The 14,188-nt window shown below is 34.0% G+C and overlaps 1 protein-coding gene across 4 annotated transcripts in view; it reads right to left on the bottom strand.

Annotated features, from left to right (window-relative positions):
- Positions 1–8,387: 8,387 nt before the first annotated feature.
- The window catches only part of MCTP1 (multiple C2 domains, transmembrane 1), a 409,939-nt gene continuing 404,138 nt past the window's right edge, over positions 8,388–14,188 (bottom strand). For 3 of the 4 annotated variants that reach the window (XM_011989444.1, XM_011989446.1, XM_011989445.1), the window contains 3 exons: positions 13,638–13,747; positions 11,331–11,428; positions 8,388–10,383 (listed from right to left, as the gene is read on the bottom strand). In XM_011989444.1, the coding sequence (XP_011844834.1) occupies positions 10,312–10,383; positions 11,331–11,428; positions 13,638–13,747 (280 nt within the window). In that variant the 3' untranslated portion in view covers positions 8,388–10,311. The remainder of the gene's footprint in view (positions 10,384–11,330; positions 11,429–13,637; positions 13,748–14,188) is intronic. The other variant, XM_011989447.1, reaches the window with a different exon arrangement.

The following is a 14,188-nucleotide window of genomic DNA, read 5'->3' as shown; positions in this document are numbered from 1 at the left end:
ATTAGATGTTCATAAGATATATTTGTTTAGCTGCAATTAGCATTAATATTTCGTAATTGACTGTTCTGTCTGCCAACTTCTACAAGCAGTGATGACATGAAGTGTGAAACAGATGTCATTGAGGTCTCTGCCTGTAGGAAGTTTTACACTTCTTCGAAAGTCCAACATGGCAAACACAGGTTCCTGTGTTCTGTGCCCTAGCTAACATAATACCAGTATATGAGTTTGAATTTAAATTTTCAATAAAAGGCTTCATTTCCAAAATTACTTTGTATACGTTATTTTAGAAAACATAATAATAATTGCCTTGAATAATTGCCCAAATCTATCTTGGAGGTATAGGAAGAAGAAATTCTCAGTAAGTATAATTCATAGTCGTAGTCGTAGATTTTCAATTGCAGACTTTTCAAAGTTGCATATGAAGACAAGGTTGAGAAATGCTTTTCTTCATTGTATTTTGCCAGATGTGATATCATAGTTCTATGGAATCATATTTTTAAAAATTTCTATAAGAGACCTTATTATAGTGTAAATAAAATTGGAGAGGAGATTTCCGAGCAGTTAAGATTCAGCTTTTCCCCATGCGGTGTTTACTGGCAGTTTCTTAAATTTCTTTGAAGTTAAGAGTTTTCTAGGTTGTTAATTTTTAATTTCACTTTGCAGATTAAAATCGTCCAAGTATATACATATTCTGTCATTTTACACATTCCAAGATGACCAGAAAAACATTTATCCTCATAAAAGTCAAATGTGAAATTAATTCTTTTGAATTCAGCATTTCTTGAACACCTACTCTGAACCAGGTGGTGTGCTTGACAAGGGCTAACTACCAAAAAAGAGGAAAGGCCCACAGTCTAGGAAGGTAAATAAGGCTTAAGTATTGTGAATTTTATTTTCTTCTACATCTGGTAAAAAATTAATTTCAGTTTTGTAGGTTTCTGAAATTTTCAGTAATAATTGGTGTTCTGTTTTAGTTTATAAATGTGAATATTCAAGTGTCCAGTACTTTAGTCCTTTGATGAGTATTATTTTAGCAATTTTATTTCAGCGTGGATAGGATGTAGGGTGTGCTTTTGCAGTCTTAGTGTTTTTAAGAAAGTACAAATGCATTAACACTAAGATACTGTATATAACCTGCAGAAAATATCTGCCATTTTTGTTTATGCTGTTATAGAAAGTTAAATGAATACCTTCACATGAAAAAAAAAAAAAATTGGTGGAATGTGCAATCCTTATGCCTTTATACACCTTTCCAGTTAAGCGGTGAACTTGATGAGAGCCTGTCACTGTTGCTCCTTAATCAGTAGGAAGGGGTCATCTTTGAGTGACATGAGGCACTCTTTCCCTGAGGCATTTATCAGGTAGCTTTCACGCCAATTGCACCTCCTGCTGACGTGGAGCTTGCAAAACTAGGAATGATAATTGTTTTTATAACAAATGTGGATTGAGTTAGAAAGGTCAGTGATAGCATTATTGGAATTAGGCTCTGCCTGGTGTTGTCAAAACAGGAGACATGGAATAGTTAACTGTTCCTTGTAAATCAAATTATGTTATCGGAAAATTCACCTTGTAGATAAAAATGAACTGTAGTTGGAGAATATACTTTGGTAGTTATTTGCTGTGGTATATATTTTGAAATTATAGGCTATAAATTAATTAGATAAGGTTGAAGTGTTGTTTTACTTGGTTCTGAGCATACATTTTCAAGGTAATGCAAATCCTAGTCAAAGACCTTTTCAAAAGAAATAAAACATTTTAACATCATTGATTATTAGATGTTTAAAAAGAGTTTGTCTTCTTAAATACTAATCTTAAAGAACATCTCAAATATGTACAAGCTGTTCCTAATACTTTTTATATTTGAATTTATTAGTGTCTTTTTTTAGTGTAAGTGTATGGTTTTGATTATAAATACACTTAAACTATGTTTTTTAAAAAGCTTGAAATATAATCCTTAGTACTAGATACAAGTGACTTTATTTTTAGAATGTTATCCTTTTTGTTTTTCAAGAGACATATTGATAATCTCTCCCACCCCCTTTTTAAAACAGAAGTGTAATGAACTCTGTTCTGGGTTTTTAAACTACTTGCGGAATTAAAGATCAACAATGTTATGTCAGCAAATGACTATTTATTAAACAGTATTCCTAACAAAATATGTAGTATTGTTATATATGTAATATATAATATCATATTGCCTTTAACAAATAGAGATCCCAAAAGCCCTTATTCAGGTATTTATAAATAGTTATTCCCAATTAGAATTAAAACATATACTTCCAAATTAGTGATTTTTATATCATGGCCCCAAATCTTTTTAGATGTAGAACCCAGATTTTGGAACTCTAATCCTCTTCCTTGCCAAAGTATCTGAGTTGGATCAAGCGATTATGGATGTTAAACATTAATAGAGAATGGCTTACTAGTTTGGGACATACAGTTTCATTCTACCAAAGAGTGGAAGTTTAAACAAAAAAACAAAACAAAAGATTTAGCACTTCCAGAAAGTAAGTTGCTCTGAACTGAAAATCTGGAATCCAGGTTTGAATTTATACCTATCATACTGTTATTTTTCTTGATAGTAGATGAACTAAAATTACCACTGCTTCTCTATTCTGTCTCAAAGTGAAATAAATAGTAATACTGGAAAATCATTAATCTTAAAGTGTTGACAGATGAAAATAACTTAGTTTGTTGTCAGTGACTTCTCAATCTAAAGGTTAGGTCAACAATGTTTATGACATGACTCTTAATAAATTTTTCTAATGACCAGAATAGTTTGATTTATGATAGTGTTTTTATTTTTGTTTAAAGGAATATATATCTTTGTTACCTGGCTTCATCCTAAAGATGCATTTTTCTACTTTGCATTCTTTCCTTTTTACATTAGAGATAAAATTACAGAACAATAAGTAAAATCTGGTAAAATTAAAATGTGTTTTTTCCATGAAATTTTCCATGAAAACTTAAAAGCAGAATTGTAAAGGTGAAAACTGGTCAAGGGGATGAGGGGAAAAATGGTTGAGTCATTCTACTTAAAGGAATCCAAAGGGTAAAGATTTCTAGGTACTGTTTATTATATTGATGGAAGTTAGTGAAGGTATAAAATCAGACAAAAAGTATGTAGACTAATCTCAGAAATAAACCGGGTCTTTGAAAATTTTGAATAACATTTGATAAACTAAACCAAAGGTCCAGAGAATTGTTTTATAGAAGGTTCTTTTGGTTGAAATTCAATTTAATAAAAAATAAAGAATAATAAAATTCCAGTTCTAATGGTATCAGAAACAAGCTAGATTTTTTTTTCACCATTTTTTAAAAAACAATTGACACATAATAATTGTACATGTTTATTAGGGTACAGTGTGATGCTTCAGTACATGTGTACATTGTATAATGATAAAATCATGGTAGTTAGCATGTCCTTTGTCTTAAATCTTTATGATTTCTTTGTGGTGATAACATTCAAGGCCCACTTTTGAAATTATCTTGAAATATAATACATTGTTATTATCTGTAGTCGCCCCACTATGTAATAGAACATCAGCACTTACTCTTCTTAGTTCATCTAACTAACTTTGTATCCCTTGAGACCATCCTCTCCCCATCTTTGCCTCCCCACCTTTTCCCTTCCCAGCCTCTGGTAACCGCCATTCTACTGTCTACTGCTATGAGATCAACTCTCCTAGATTCCACATATAAGTGAGATCACGTGGTATTTGTCTTCCTGTGAGAAAAAGGCTGTTTCGAATAGTAATACTCAGTTCTTTCTCACAGGCAAATCTTGGCATCTCATTTCTTATTTTCCTGTCATTTCAGTTCTTTTACACCCCCCAAAATACTGTTAAGTTCATACTTAGCCATGTTACTGGAGGAAATGGACTCAGAGTTGAAAGCTACTTATTAAAAATGGTTGGACCTTCTACCTAAATGCCATTTTTTACTAATACTAATATTTTTAAAATTAAAGCTAAATGTTATTAAAAATGATTTTCTCAGCCAGACATGGTAGCACATGCCTATAGTCCCAGCTGCTTGAGAGGCTGAGGCAGGATGATCACTTGAGCCCAGGAGTTCAAGGCCAACCTGAGCAACACAGCAAGACTCTCTTTTTTAAAAAAAGTAACATAAATATATTATCTAAATTACATAAGGAAAAAGATTGTAAGTAAAAAATTGCTTATAGTGATTGTCTTTATGTGGAAAAGTTTTGGATATTTCTTTTTCACTTCTCCAGATTTCTTTGTAATGATTTATATTTGTTTATAATACCAGTAACCAATTTATTTTGAAAGTAATGCTCCTGAATTAAGTAAGAATCAATCCTTGAAATTTTTCTAAAGTTGCCTTATTTAAACTGGCACTTACTGGATTTTTAAAAGGTAAACTACAGTTGTAATATACTATTTAAAGTTGGATATAATTAAAAGTATAATTAGTATTATCTAACACAGATCTCAAAAAATACACTATATATGTGCTCCTTTTTTGAAAGTGAATCTGACTTACTGCTTTACTGATACGCTTCTCTAGTCTTTGCTTTAAGACACTTCAAAATGGAGCCCCAAGTATGTCGAAGTGGGAACTGGGGGAACTTTACTCTTTTGTAGTACTCTAAAATTGCTAAAGATTAAACTTGCTCATGTGGATACCATGTGGAGTCATAACATGTAACATATCTTTACTTTCTGATTTTAGTATTTATGGGACCTGAAGAATTACTTGTTCTCTGGTGAGACTTTTCAGATTCGACACAAAAGCAGGGAGAAACTGGTAAGATTAAATGATAGCTACATTTATTCAAAGATTGTACCTTAAATGGCTTTGAAAGGATACTACTGTATTAGGAATTTTTTCTTCTATCATCAATCTGAAAAAATATCCACTTTATAACTTATTTGCAACATTAATACAGATACAACCCTCTGTCGAGAGAATTCTGAGAGTATCTTACCACAGCTCTCCGGAGCATACTGTTTTGCACCTCTTCTGTGAAGGCCAGCAGAATAGCTTCTTGTAAGGTACTCTTTTAAGTAGTACAACTCAGAACAATCTTTTTACAATTGTTCTGTATAAATAACCTGGATACCTACATGGTAACTATAGTACCACCTGATAGTATCCATCTGTTTTTTGGGGGAAGATTTCTTACCTACGGGTCAGGGCTATTGTCACAGTCATGGGAGGGAAATCAAGTAAATATGCATTAAATGTACTATGTATCAAATACGTAGCATCACAGTGTGCAAGATTGGATGGTGAATACTTGGTACCCCAACCCATAAGTCAGAGTATTTTGTTCTTGCTTAAATTACCAAGTGCTGTATGTTTTGATTTTTAAAAAGTTTTTCTCTTCTGAAAATGAATGTTTTTAAAAGTGATGTCAAGCAATTTCACACAAATAATGAACATCACAATAATCTGTTTAAGAACTCCTTTGTCAGATACGTACAGTGTTTTCTGGATGGCTTCTCATGTGCTTCAAAGACCCTCTTACTCTTTGCTGTGTTCTCTGTTAATGGAACCTGAAGTTTGTAAGAGTTTTAGGCCAAACGTAAGAGGTAGGTATACCATTGTGGTTTTTTGCTCAGAAATTGTTAGCTACTTCCTCTGTTGTAAAACAAAGATGACAAAATTACATACTCCGCCATGTATAATAGCAAATAGACATTTCTATCTTTGTAAAGTTTTTCTAAGAACTTATTAGTTCTTGACACCGATAAATTGTTTTCCATGGTTGCAGTGTTACAAGGTACACAGAGATTTTGACTTTTCATAATTACTACTCTAGAAAAGAATGTTTTGTGGGGCATATTGTTATAAGGTTTCAGTTCTCTGATAGCTTTATTAAAAAGGGTTCTTTGAGCTTGGGACAAATATTGTCATTTGCTTCCCCTCCTCTCTCTGCTGTGGTCCAGCTGTCTGTGTAACAATGCTCGACTCTTCTTAGGTGTCTCCAATAATGCAAAAGACGAGTATGAGTAGTGAGGGCCAGCTGTGCTTTTTCTATGAATTTAGCATTTCCTCCAAACCTGTCAGCATTTGAACTCTGGCAAAATAAAATCCCTCAAATGGACTCAAGCCATTTTGAGCTTGTCTTTGACTAGAAAGTGAAACTGAACCTATATTATCATCTTTCTTCACTAGTGGGAGCACTAGTTCCACTCAGCCAGGCCTCAGGATCTCCTTAAATGTATTCCTCCAGAGAAAATAAGGTAGTTTTCAGGTTCACTCATTGGCTCAGGTTGGCCACTCCTTTTTTCTTTGGAAGGAATATTGAAGAATCTGTAGTAGGGGATAATTGCACTGCAATTGTAATTTTGCTACATACTGAAAAAACTTAGGCACAGCTACTTACCTAAACCATTTCCACTTTCCTTGAAAGAAATCTTTCTACCTAATATAGTAACACTTAATTGACTAAAGCAGAACAGCAGTGTATTTTACTTTTTTAAAAATGGAGTAATAATTTTTCAGTGACATTTGGAGGTACGGATAATCATATAAATTTAAAAACCTGTCTTGACAAAATTACTGCTTGTGCATGTAATAGAATACTTTTGTTTGGTTTTTTGTTTTTTTTGTTTTTGTTTTTTTAAAGCTTAGAATGTCAGGGAAGAGCCCAATAAATTGAAACTCATTCGAGATCATTTACAATATTTGATTGTTTTTATTTTTTGATTCTTAACCCAGATCCCTCCTTTGAAAAGCACAGAATCAAGTTCCAGCAAACCTTTCATGGTGCTCTTTAGTTTCTACATTATGTGATTGCTTTGGACATTTGATAGTTTTTATTTGCATGCTATTCTTTTTTAATGAGATTTTTCAATAGTATTTCTCAAACTTTAGCCACTCAGCTGAAATAAATCTGATGTGACTGCCTCTATACAAATTGCCACTATATAAAAGAAACTGAGGTACCAGAGGGTAACATTTTCACCAAAAAAAAAGAAAAAAATAATGTTTTCTTTCAGTTACACCAATCATCCCAGGAAAAAGAATTATAATTGAAAGGAATGACACTATTTTAAGAAAGAATTTACTACATTATTTTCTATCTGGTTTAAATTCATACTTGACTGAGCAATTGGAAAAGGCCGATCCTAGATACCCTAATCAAACCAATGAATAGACATCTGTACACACACTCACACTAGTGTGTGAAATCACGCTATTCATTTAAAGCCCCAGGATTTAAGCAAGTATTAATTTAATAATACCTGAGATGTTTTTCAAGAAGTATAATGGTAGCTGTCTTGTATTTCTGGAGCAAAAAGGTATAACTGCCTTATACCTTTTTGTTCTTAATGCTGAGCCAACATTATAAAACACTTAGGCCCATTTAACAAGTTTATTCGCTGAAATTACTGCCTTTGAATAACATTAATACAAATGTTGACTACTTTCAGCATAGGAGACCTTATATATGAGATGAAAGTGGAAAAAAAATCTCCTGTGGTCCCTAGATAAGAGTTTACTTCTGAGTTTTTCTTAACTTGTAAATACAGATTAAAAATTTTATAAAAGAAGATAATTTTTAGAAATGTATCAATTAAATTTGGCTCTCACTGCAACTCCAGATTTGATTTTAATATACAATCATTGCTTTGACCATTGCCTATAACAGGGTCATACAGTTGGTATTCAATATATCACAGAGTCCTTTAAAGAATCTCCCAACTCAGATTATCCTAGTGCATATAGAATGTTAAAAAATTGGAATTCCTACAGAACCTATATCAATCAGTTTGAGTCTGGAACAGTACCAGAATGAATGAGAAGTACTATTATGTTATTTTTGATAAGTGGGGAAAGAATTAAAAAGCACAAATATGCATTTATGAATTATCACCACTAATGGCAGTAATAGTTTAGAATATGAATAATGACTCAGTGAATTTACTAAAAGATACTAAAGGAATATAATAGTTCACAACATCTACAATGTTAGCAGTCCAAGTAGATATTAGAGTGATATTCAGTCTCATCAGATAACTTGAAATATTTACATCACAAATCTCTCAAAATGAAGGCAAGTCAGGCAGCTCTCAAGACAGAATTGTACCTTATGTGAGAAGGGGAAATAAATAGTTAAGATTTTAACTATACATATGCTGTTTTCAGCCTGTGAATGTAGTAGTTTCTAAAAGCAATGAAGATTTCCCTGAATATCACTTTTGTGCCTCAAGCTAGTTCTTATTCCTCTAATTTCATTGGATGCTCACCCCCCCAGAGGTATTTTTATATAAGAGTCAGAGTTTCAGGAAAAAGCCTTGTTTGTTTAAACCAAATCTGTATTTCTCCAAGTGAAATATACTTTTTAAGAATATGCACACAATCCCTCATCAATCTCTGAACCACCGGAAAAAAAAAAAGAGTGCTGATTATACATGGGAAAGATTATTGTCTTTTGTATTTAATGCAGTGAATGTGTAGTCAACATTACCATTGAACTAAACATCTGAAATTTGATACAGTGAAACAAACAAATTAGTCATCTGTTAATGGTTACTATCCACTAGATACATCTGAGGTTGTAGAATATCAGGCTTATAGACATTTGAGTACACATTGTCAGCACAGAACATAAAAGTCTCACATAAGGTATAATTGAACAGTTATCTCATCAATAAACTTTGTGTAGTAACACCATGTTCATGGAACATTATGTTTTTAGCAACAAACAGTGATGGTATGCGGGCTGAAGCATGTCATTTTAAACATACATTAAATAAAGCATGTTGAGGTCAAAGCCTTTCTGTAGAAAGGGAATTTAATTGACATTCAAGCATAGTATATAAACAGATCAAAATAGTTCTATTATAAGAAATAGTATTTAACAACTTATCTCTAAAATAAAAATACTTTAAAAATCAGCTTCAATGAGATTACACTTATTGTTAAAGAATCTTTCTTTAGAGTGAAATATACATTCTTTTAGCTTTTCTATAGTTTTTCCAGTATAACCCTCACTTTTACCCTATCCAAGTTTATTATTAATAAAGTAGTGCAAAGCATTGTCTGCTGCAATTTCAACTGAGTGTAATCCCCTACCAAGTCAGGGAAGTAATACATTCTCAACCAACCAAGTTATTTTTTTTCCACAGTTATGCTCCCTTAGTATACCAGGGAGTGAGATACAAAAACTACTTTAAGAGTCTTGGGAATGCAATTTTTAAGTATAGATTCTATGATAATAGTGAAACATTGATAAAGGCAACCACCACCCCCAAGCAGTTTATTTTACAAAACAGGTTTTCATGCATAATCAAGAATGATTTTTTTTAATAAATGAATGTAGTGAAGCACTGGCATATCACTTAGCACACTGAATTCTCTACATTAAAATTCACACTAATAACAAAATCATAGTATGAATTAAAGCATTTCAGTAATCTAATGAGAAAGCAGAGTGTTTTTTTTTTCTGAGAGCACTTGAGTATTAATATATTTTTAGATGCACAGATACAATCTGACACCAAAAGCGATATGGATGTAGTTTGCTAGTATTTTTGATAACTGTACTTACTGGGTTGCTAATTTGCTAACTATGTATAAATTAAAGTGGTAGGTATAAAAATTCAGATAGGCAATCGTTTATAAACTGGCAGTATTTATGTTGTGTAGTCCTGTAGAGATTTTAAGGTTTTAGATGGAATGATTGAAATTCTATAAAGAAAACTTTCTAACCTTCTGAGTATTGATTCTCTTGAGGGAGTGAATGTACCTTCACTTATTAGCTTAAAATCAGCCTAGTCATACCTAAGTAATTTGCACAGGAGTGAATGTCGGGATCTAAAGCCAGAATATATGTTAAATTGAAATGCATCCATTCCATTATTTAGGCTTTGGTATTTCCCTCCCTTTTGAAATGTATAAAACATAGAAAACTGTAATGGATTACTTTTCAGATAAAAAAGTCACATTAAAAAAAAAACATTAAAATCAAATTGACATTTACAATTGATGTAGATTTAATCAGAGCACAGGTGAGTAATCCACTTGTAATTAGATAAGGATATATCTTCCAGTGTTATCATTCTTATATTTGTTCTTTCAGTGTGTTATATTATTTTCCACAGCTAACAAGGCTTTCACACAGCAGTAGCAAAACCTTTATCAAGTTGAGTCTGTACAATAGAAGTATATTTTCAAAGACATATGCCTTTGTACACTATTTACAAATTCTCTCGATCATGATAAAAAGGCAAAATAAATAAAAATCTGAAAGAAAGGAAATGCTGCTCAGGCTGAGGGCTTTTTCTTTTATCTTCCCAAACAGATGCTGGTCTCCTCAGTGCTGGAAGCTGGCTAGCCAAGATTGTTTTTCTTTCTTTTATATGGGCTATGAGAAGGATCTGGTTTCAGTTCTTGGTATTGCACCTGTTTAAACAGAGTTCAGAGGAAGACTGGTCAGGTGGCCACTTTCTGGCAAAGAAAGGAAAAGCAAAGGAATGAGAGACTGTGCTGGGGGGAAGAAAGTGCTCATTCTAGAAGCTGTATGGGATCTGCAGCTGAGATGCAGAAAGCAGTAGAATGACAGAGCAAGAATAAGGGAAATCCTGTTGGAAACTACATGGAGCCCTGATGTGAACTTTAGTAATGGTCGTCACTGTCTGTAACACATTACATTAAAAGCAAAACCATCTACATCGATTTTAAAGGGCTCGATAATGGTTTTTTACAATTTATCGTGTATTTACAATTTATCATGTGTTTAACACAGTCTTAATCTCCATCCAGGCCACTGTCATGTCATAGCAAATGAAAAAGGTATCACTGTAACCCAGCTTCAGGATTTTAATTTAAAAACAAACAAACAAACCTTCTTTTATTTTGAAAACAGCTGATGGTTAATGGGCATTAACCTCAAAGGATTCCAAAGGATTTTTGAGGTAAGCAGTCAGCTTTCTTCTCCTCACTGATCTCCAAGATATACTTCTTTAAAACTTACTTGTAATTCTTGCAAATTCTGGAAAGATTTTTTTTCTTAAATGTCCACTGGCATATTTTGCTTTCATCATCTAATATTCCTGTTTCCTCCCCTCAGGTCATACACCCCGTCACAAACTCCAGCTGAACTAACTTGGACAGGAGGATCTTCCCTAACAGCTCTGGTAGGTTCTTTATGCAGCTGCTCTTTCTCCCGTTGTCTAAGTTCTTCTTGGATAACACCCCAAGTAGGCTAAATTTCTGACTGGTAAAATCTGCTACACAGGCTTTATTAATTTTACTCAGCTCTTCTAAAGCCTTTGAAATAAGAAGGATATAAAAGCTAAAACCCAGTACCACACTACATTAAAATAGCAATAATAACGAAACCTACATACCACTTGTACATCTGAAGGGACTCTGGAAAGGAAGTCAAGTAGTTCATTGTTATCAATTGCATATGGACTCCGAAGCTTTTTTGTAAATTTATTGATGCCTGAAACAAAGTTGGAGTTAAACAAAGCACATTTTTGTCAAAAGTGTTGTAGTAATTTGAAGATCTAATTTGTATGCCAATGACTCAGTGAACCAGTACACCCAATTTTTTCCCTCTCCTTTTTTTTCTCCTTCATTTCTTCCTCCTTCCCAGCTCAGCTGCTGCTTTTTCACTTTGTACTTCAGTAGCTTCTTCCAAGCAGGAAAGGCTTTCTATGTGGGAAATAAAGGAGGTGCCCTGGGGGTAATTAGCAATATCTGGCTTTTTTTCCCCCCTGTGTTACAGTCTACTTAGAAGCCTTGCTTGAGTGTTTCATTTATGATGAAACTTGCTTTCCTACTTTTTGGGTTAAGATTGTTAAGGCAAGATGTCTAACTTATTTGGTTTCCCCTTTTCCAAAAGATGCACCTTTTTGGAGGTGGGGGTGTGTGCTGCTGTTATGCCAGCTAAATGTTTAGAAGACACATGATGTTTTTTTTTTTCAAACCTGAAATGAAAAGGTTTGCCCCCAACTTTGTAAAAAAAAAATAAACAAACACGTTTACATGAAATCAACAAATTGGTAAAAACTGAGCCATAAACTAGAGCATCCTGCCTCCTCTTCAGGGAGTTCATGCAGAATAAACTTCTGGAATCTTGATTTTGGTCTGTCTCCTCATGTAAGACCTATGTCTTAAATTTCTGGCTAATATTTCAGCAATCACCTACCACTAAAGGAATACTGTTCTTGTTTTATTTTGTTTGATGAAACAAGAGGCCCAAACACATTCTGCAAAATTACTTTTAAGACAGCTAGTCAGTGAGGGCACTGCAGGTTACACAGCTAGATGTCTGCCCTGGGCTCCAGTTTCTGCGAACCTGGGAGAACAGGGCATTCACCACCACCTGCTGCAACAGAGATGATTCCCCAAGCCAAGGCAAGGTAGATTCGAGTTAATAAACCGCCACACATGATATTCTACCCTAATTTTTTCTGTAAAGCAGCATCTAACAGGAAAAAAAAAAGATGAACATACAATAGGAAGCAAGAACGTAGTAGAAATTATTGTTCCCTTATATAATGAAAGTGCTGGCTAAATTGAATTTCTTTGAATTATAGAAATTAGGAAAGGAAAAAATAATTACCATTTCCCCCACCTCTCACCCAGACTGTAAGGGTAATTATAGTGATAATAAGGGGTAAGAGGGCTTCCTCAGTATATGGCAAGTTGGGCCAAAAAGACTATTACTGGAAATAGTAATCTTCAAAAGTTGAGGGCTTGGAGTCATCAGACTTGAACTCACTTTATTCCAATATATTTCTTCAAAAGCCTTAAAAAGAAAAAGAATTTTGCTTTCAGTGTAAGCACATGCTTTCCGAAGCTGAGACTCATTTTGGTTCTTTGCATTTTGTATTTGATATGTTTTAGCAATCTTAGGTGTATGTGTAAGCGGGTGAGGGGTAAGTAGAGAATTCTTCTACCCAGTCTTGTTTATATATTATTAATGTTATAGTAGATCCTAGAGACTGAAAATTGTTTTCCAAACCAAGAATTTTGTCAGGAAAGAAAAAAAAAAAGAAGAATGCTGCAACCGACAGTCTCCTAAATGAAGCCCAGGTGCATAAGAATCGTTGGCATGCAGCATAGTTGCATTAAAAATTAGGACTGAAAAAAACCACCTTTAACGTAGGTCTTCATAGAAACATTCTTGTTTAGTACACATAAAAGGATCTTTTTGTTCCTAAGGAACCTGCAAGTACCGAGGACCCTTTTCCCGAATGCTAAAGGTGACCTCTTAAACAGGCAGCCATGTATAGTACCATGTTTACATATACTTCCATAAGATAAAATACAACAGCAAGAAAAGCATATTTTCCTAAATGCACCATATGGATTGAAAGGATTGAAATGCCTCTGTTTGTATATCAATGGTGAAAATAAATCAGAGGGATATCTAGACAAAGCTACACTTTGATATATGAAGAATCTGCACAGCTAACATGTTTATAGTATGATGAAGCCTAGTGTGCCAGATAAGAAAAATACATTTTGCAGGTAGACCTAAATCTTTATACTGTTGTGATTTTTAACTGACCTGTCTCCTTTCATCATGGAGTAGCTTCATGACCATAAATACAGGGAACCGCTGACAGTATAACTCATCTCTTAAACATAGTTTGTTCCTAGCAGCTAAGACAGTTTAGAGGAGTGGGGGAGGCTTTACTTACCCCAGACAAGGACAATGTATCTGAGCGGAATGCAGTACAGGATGACTGTGAACACACAGAGGGCTACAATGGCCAGCCAGCTTAAGAATGGGACGGTCCAGTTGAAAGTGCTGAATGGAAAATTAACACATCAGCAATCTGAGTACTTCATACTTTTTTCAAATACTAAAATACACAATGATTCTTACTTGGGACCTAGTTAGTCTGCATTTCTCTCTGGAATATATTCCAGTTGTAATAGGTTATCAGAGGACCCAGGCTAGCCATAATCTGCTCAGTTGCATGAACACAGGGCCCAGGTAAACAGTCTTGCTGCCACCTCCTCCAGATTGTTCCAGGTGACTTCAGAGTCTAAAGCCGTTGTGCTACTTGGGTGACTCCCCACATGAAAGAAGATCTTTATTTTTCTACTGCTAAGACTAGTACCCATCCTTGTTTTCTCTGGCTTTTCAGAGGGGAATGCCTCTGGACCCACCATTCTTCCTTCTATCAACTCTCGGTATTCCCCACATTGGGAATAAAATGTTGCCAGCAACTCTTGGTAGATGTAA

The sequence above is a fragment of the Mandrillus leucophaeus genome, unplaced genomic scaffold (assembly GCF_000951045.1).
Source record: "Mandrillus leucophaeus isolate KB7577 unplaced genomic scaffold, Mleu.le_1.0 Scaffold353, whole genome shotgun sequence".
Lineage (NCBI taxonomy): Eukaryota > Metazoa > Chordata > Mammalia > Primates > Cercopithecidae > Mandrillus > Mandrillus leucophaeus.
Note: the sequence above shows the minus strand (reverse complement) of the source record. Positions and strands in the feature narration are given on the sequence as shown.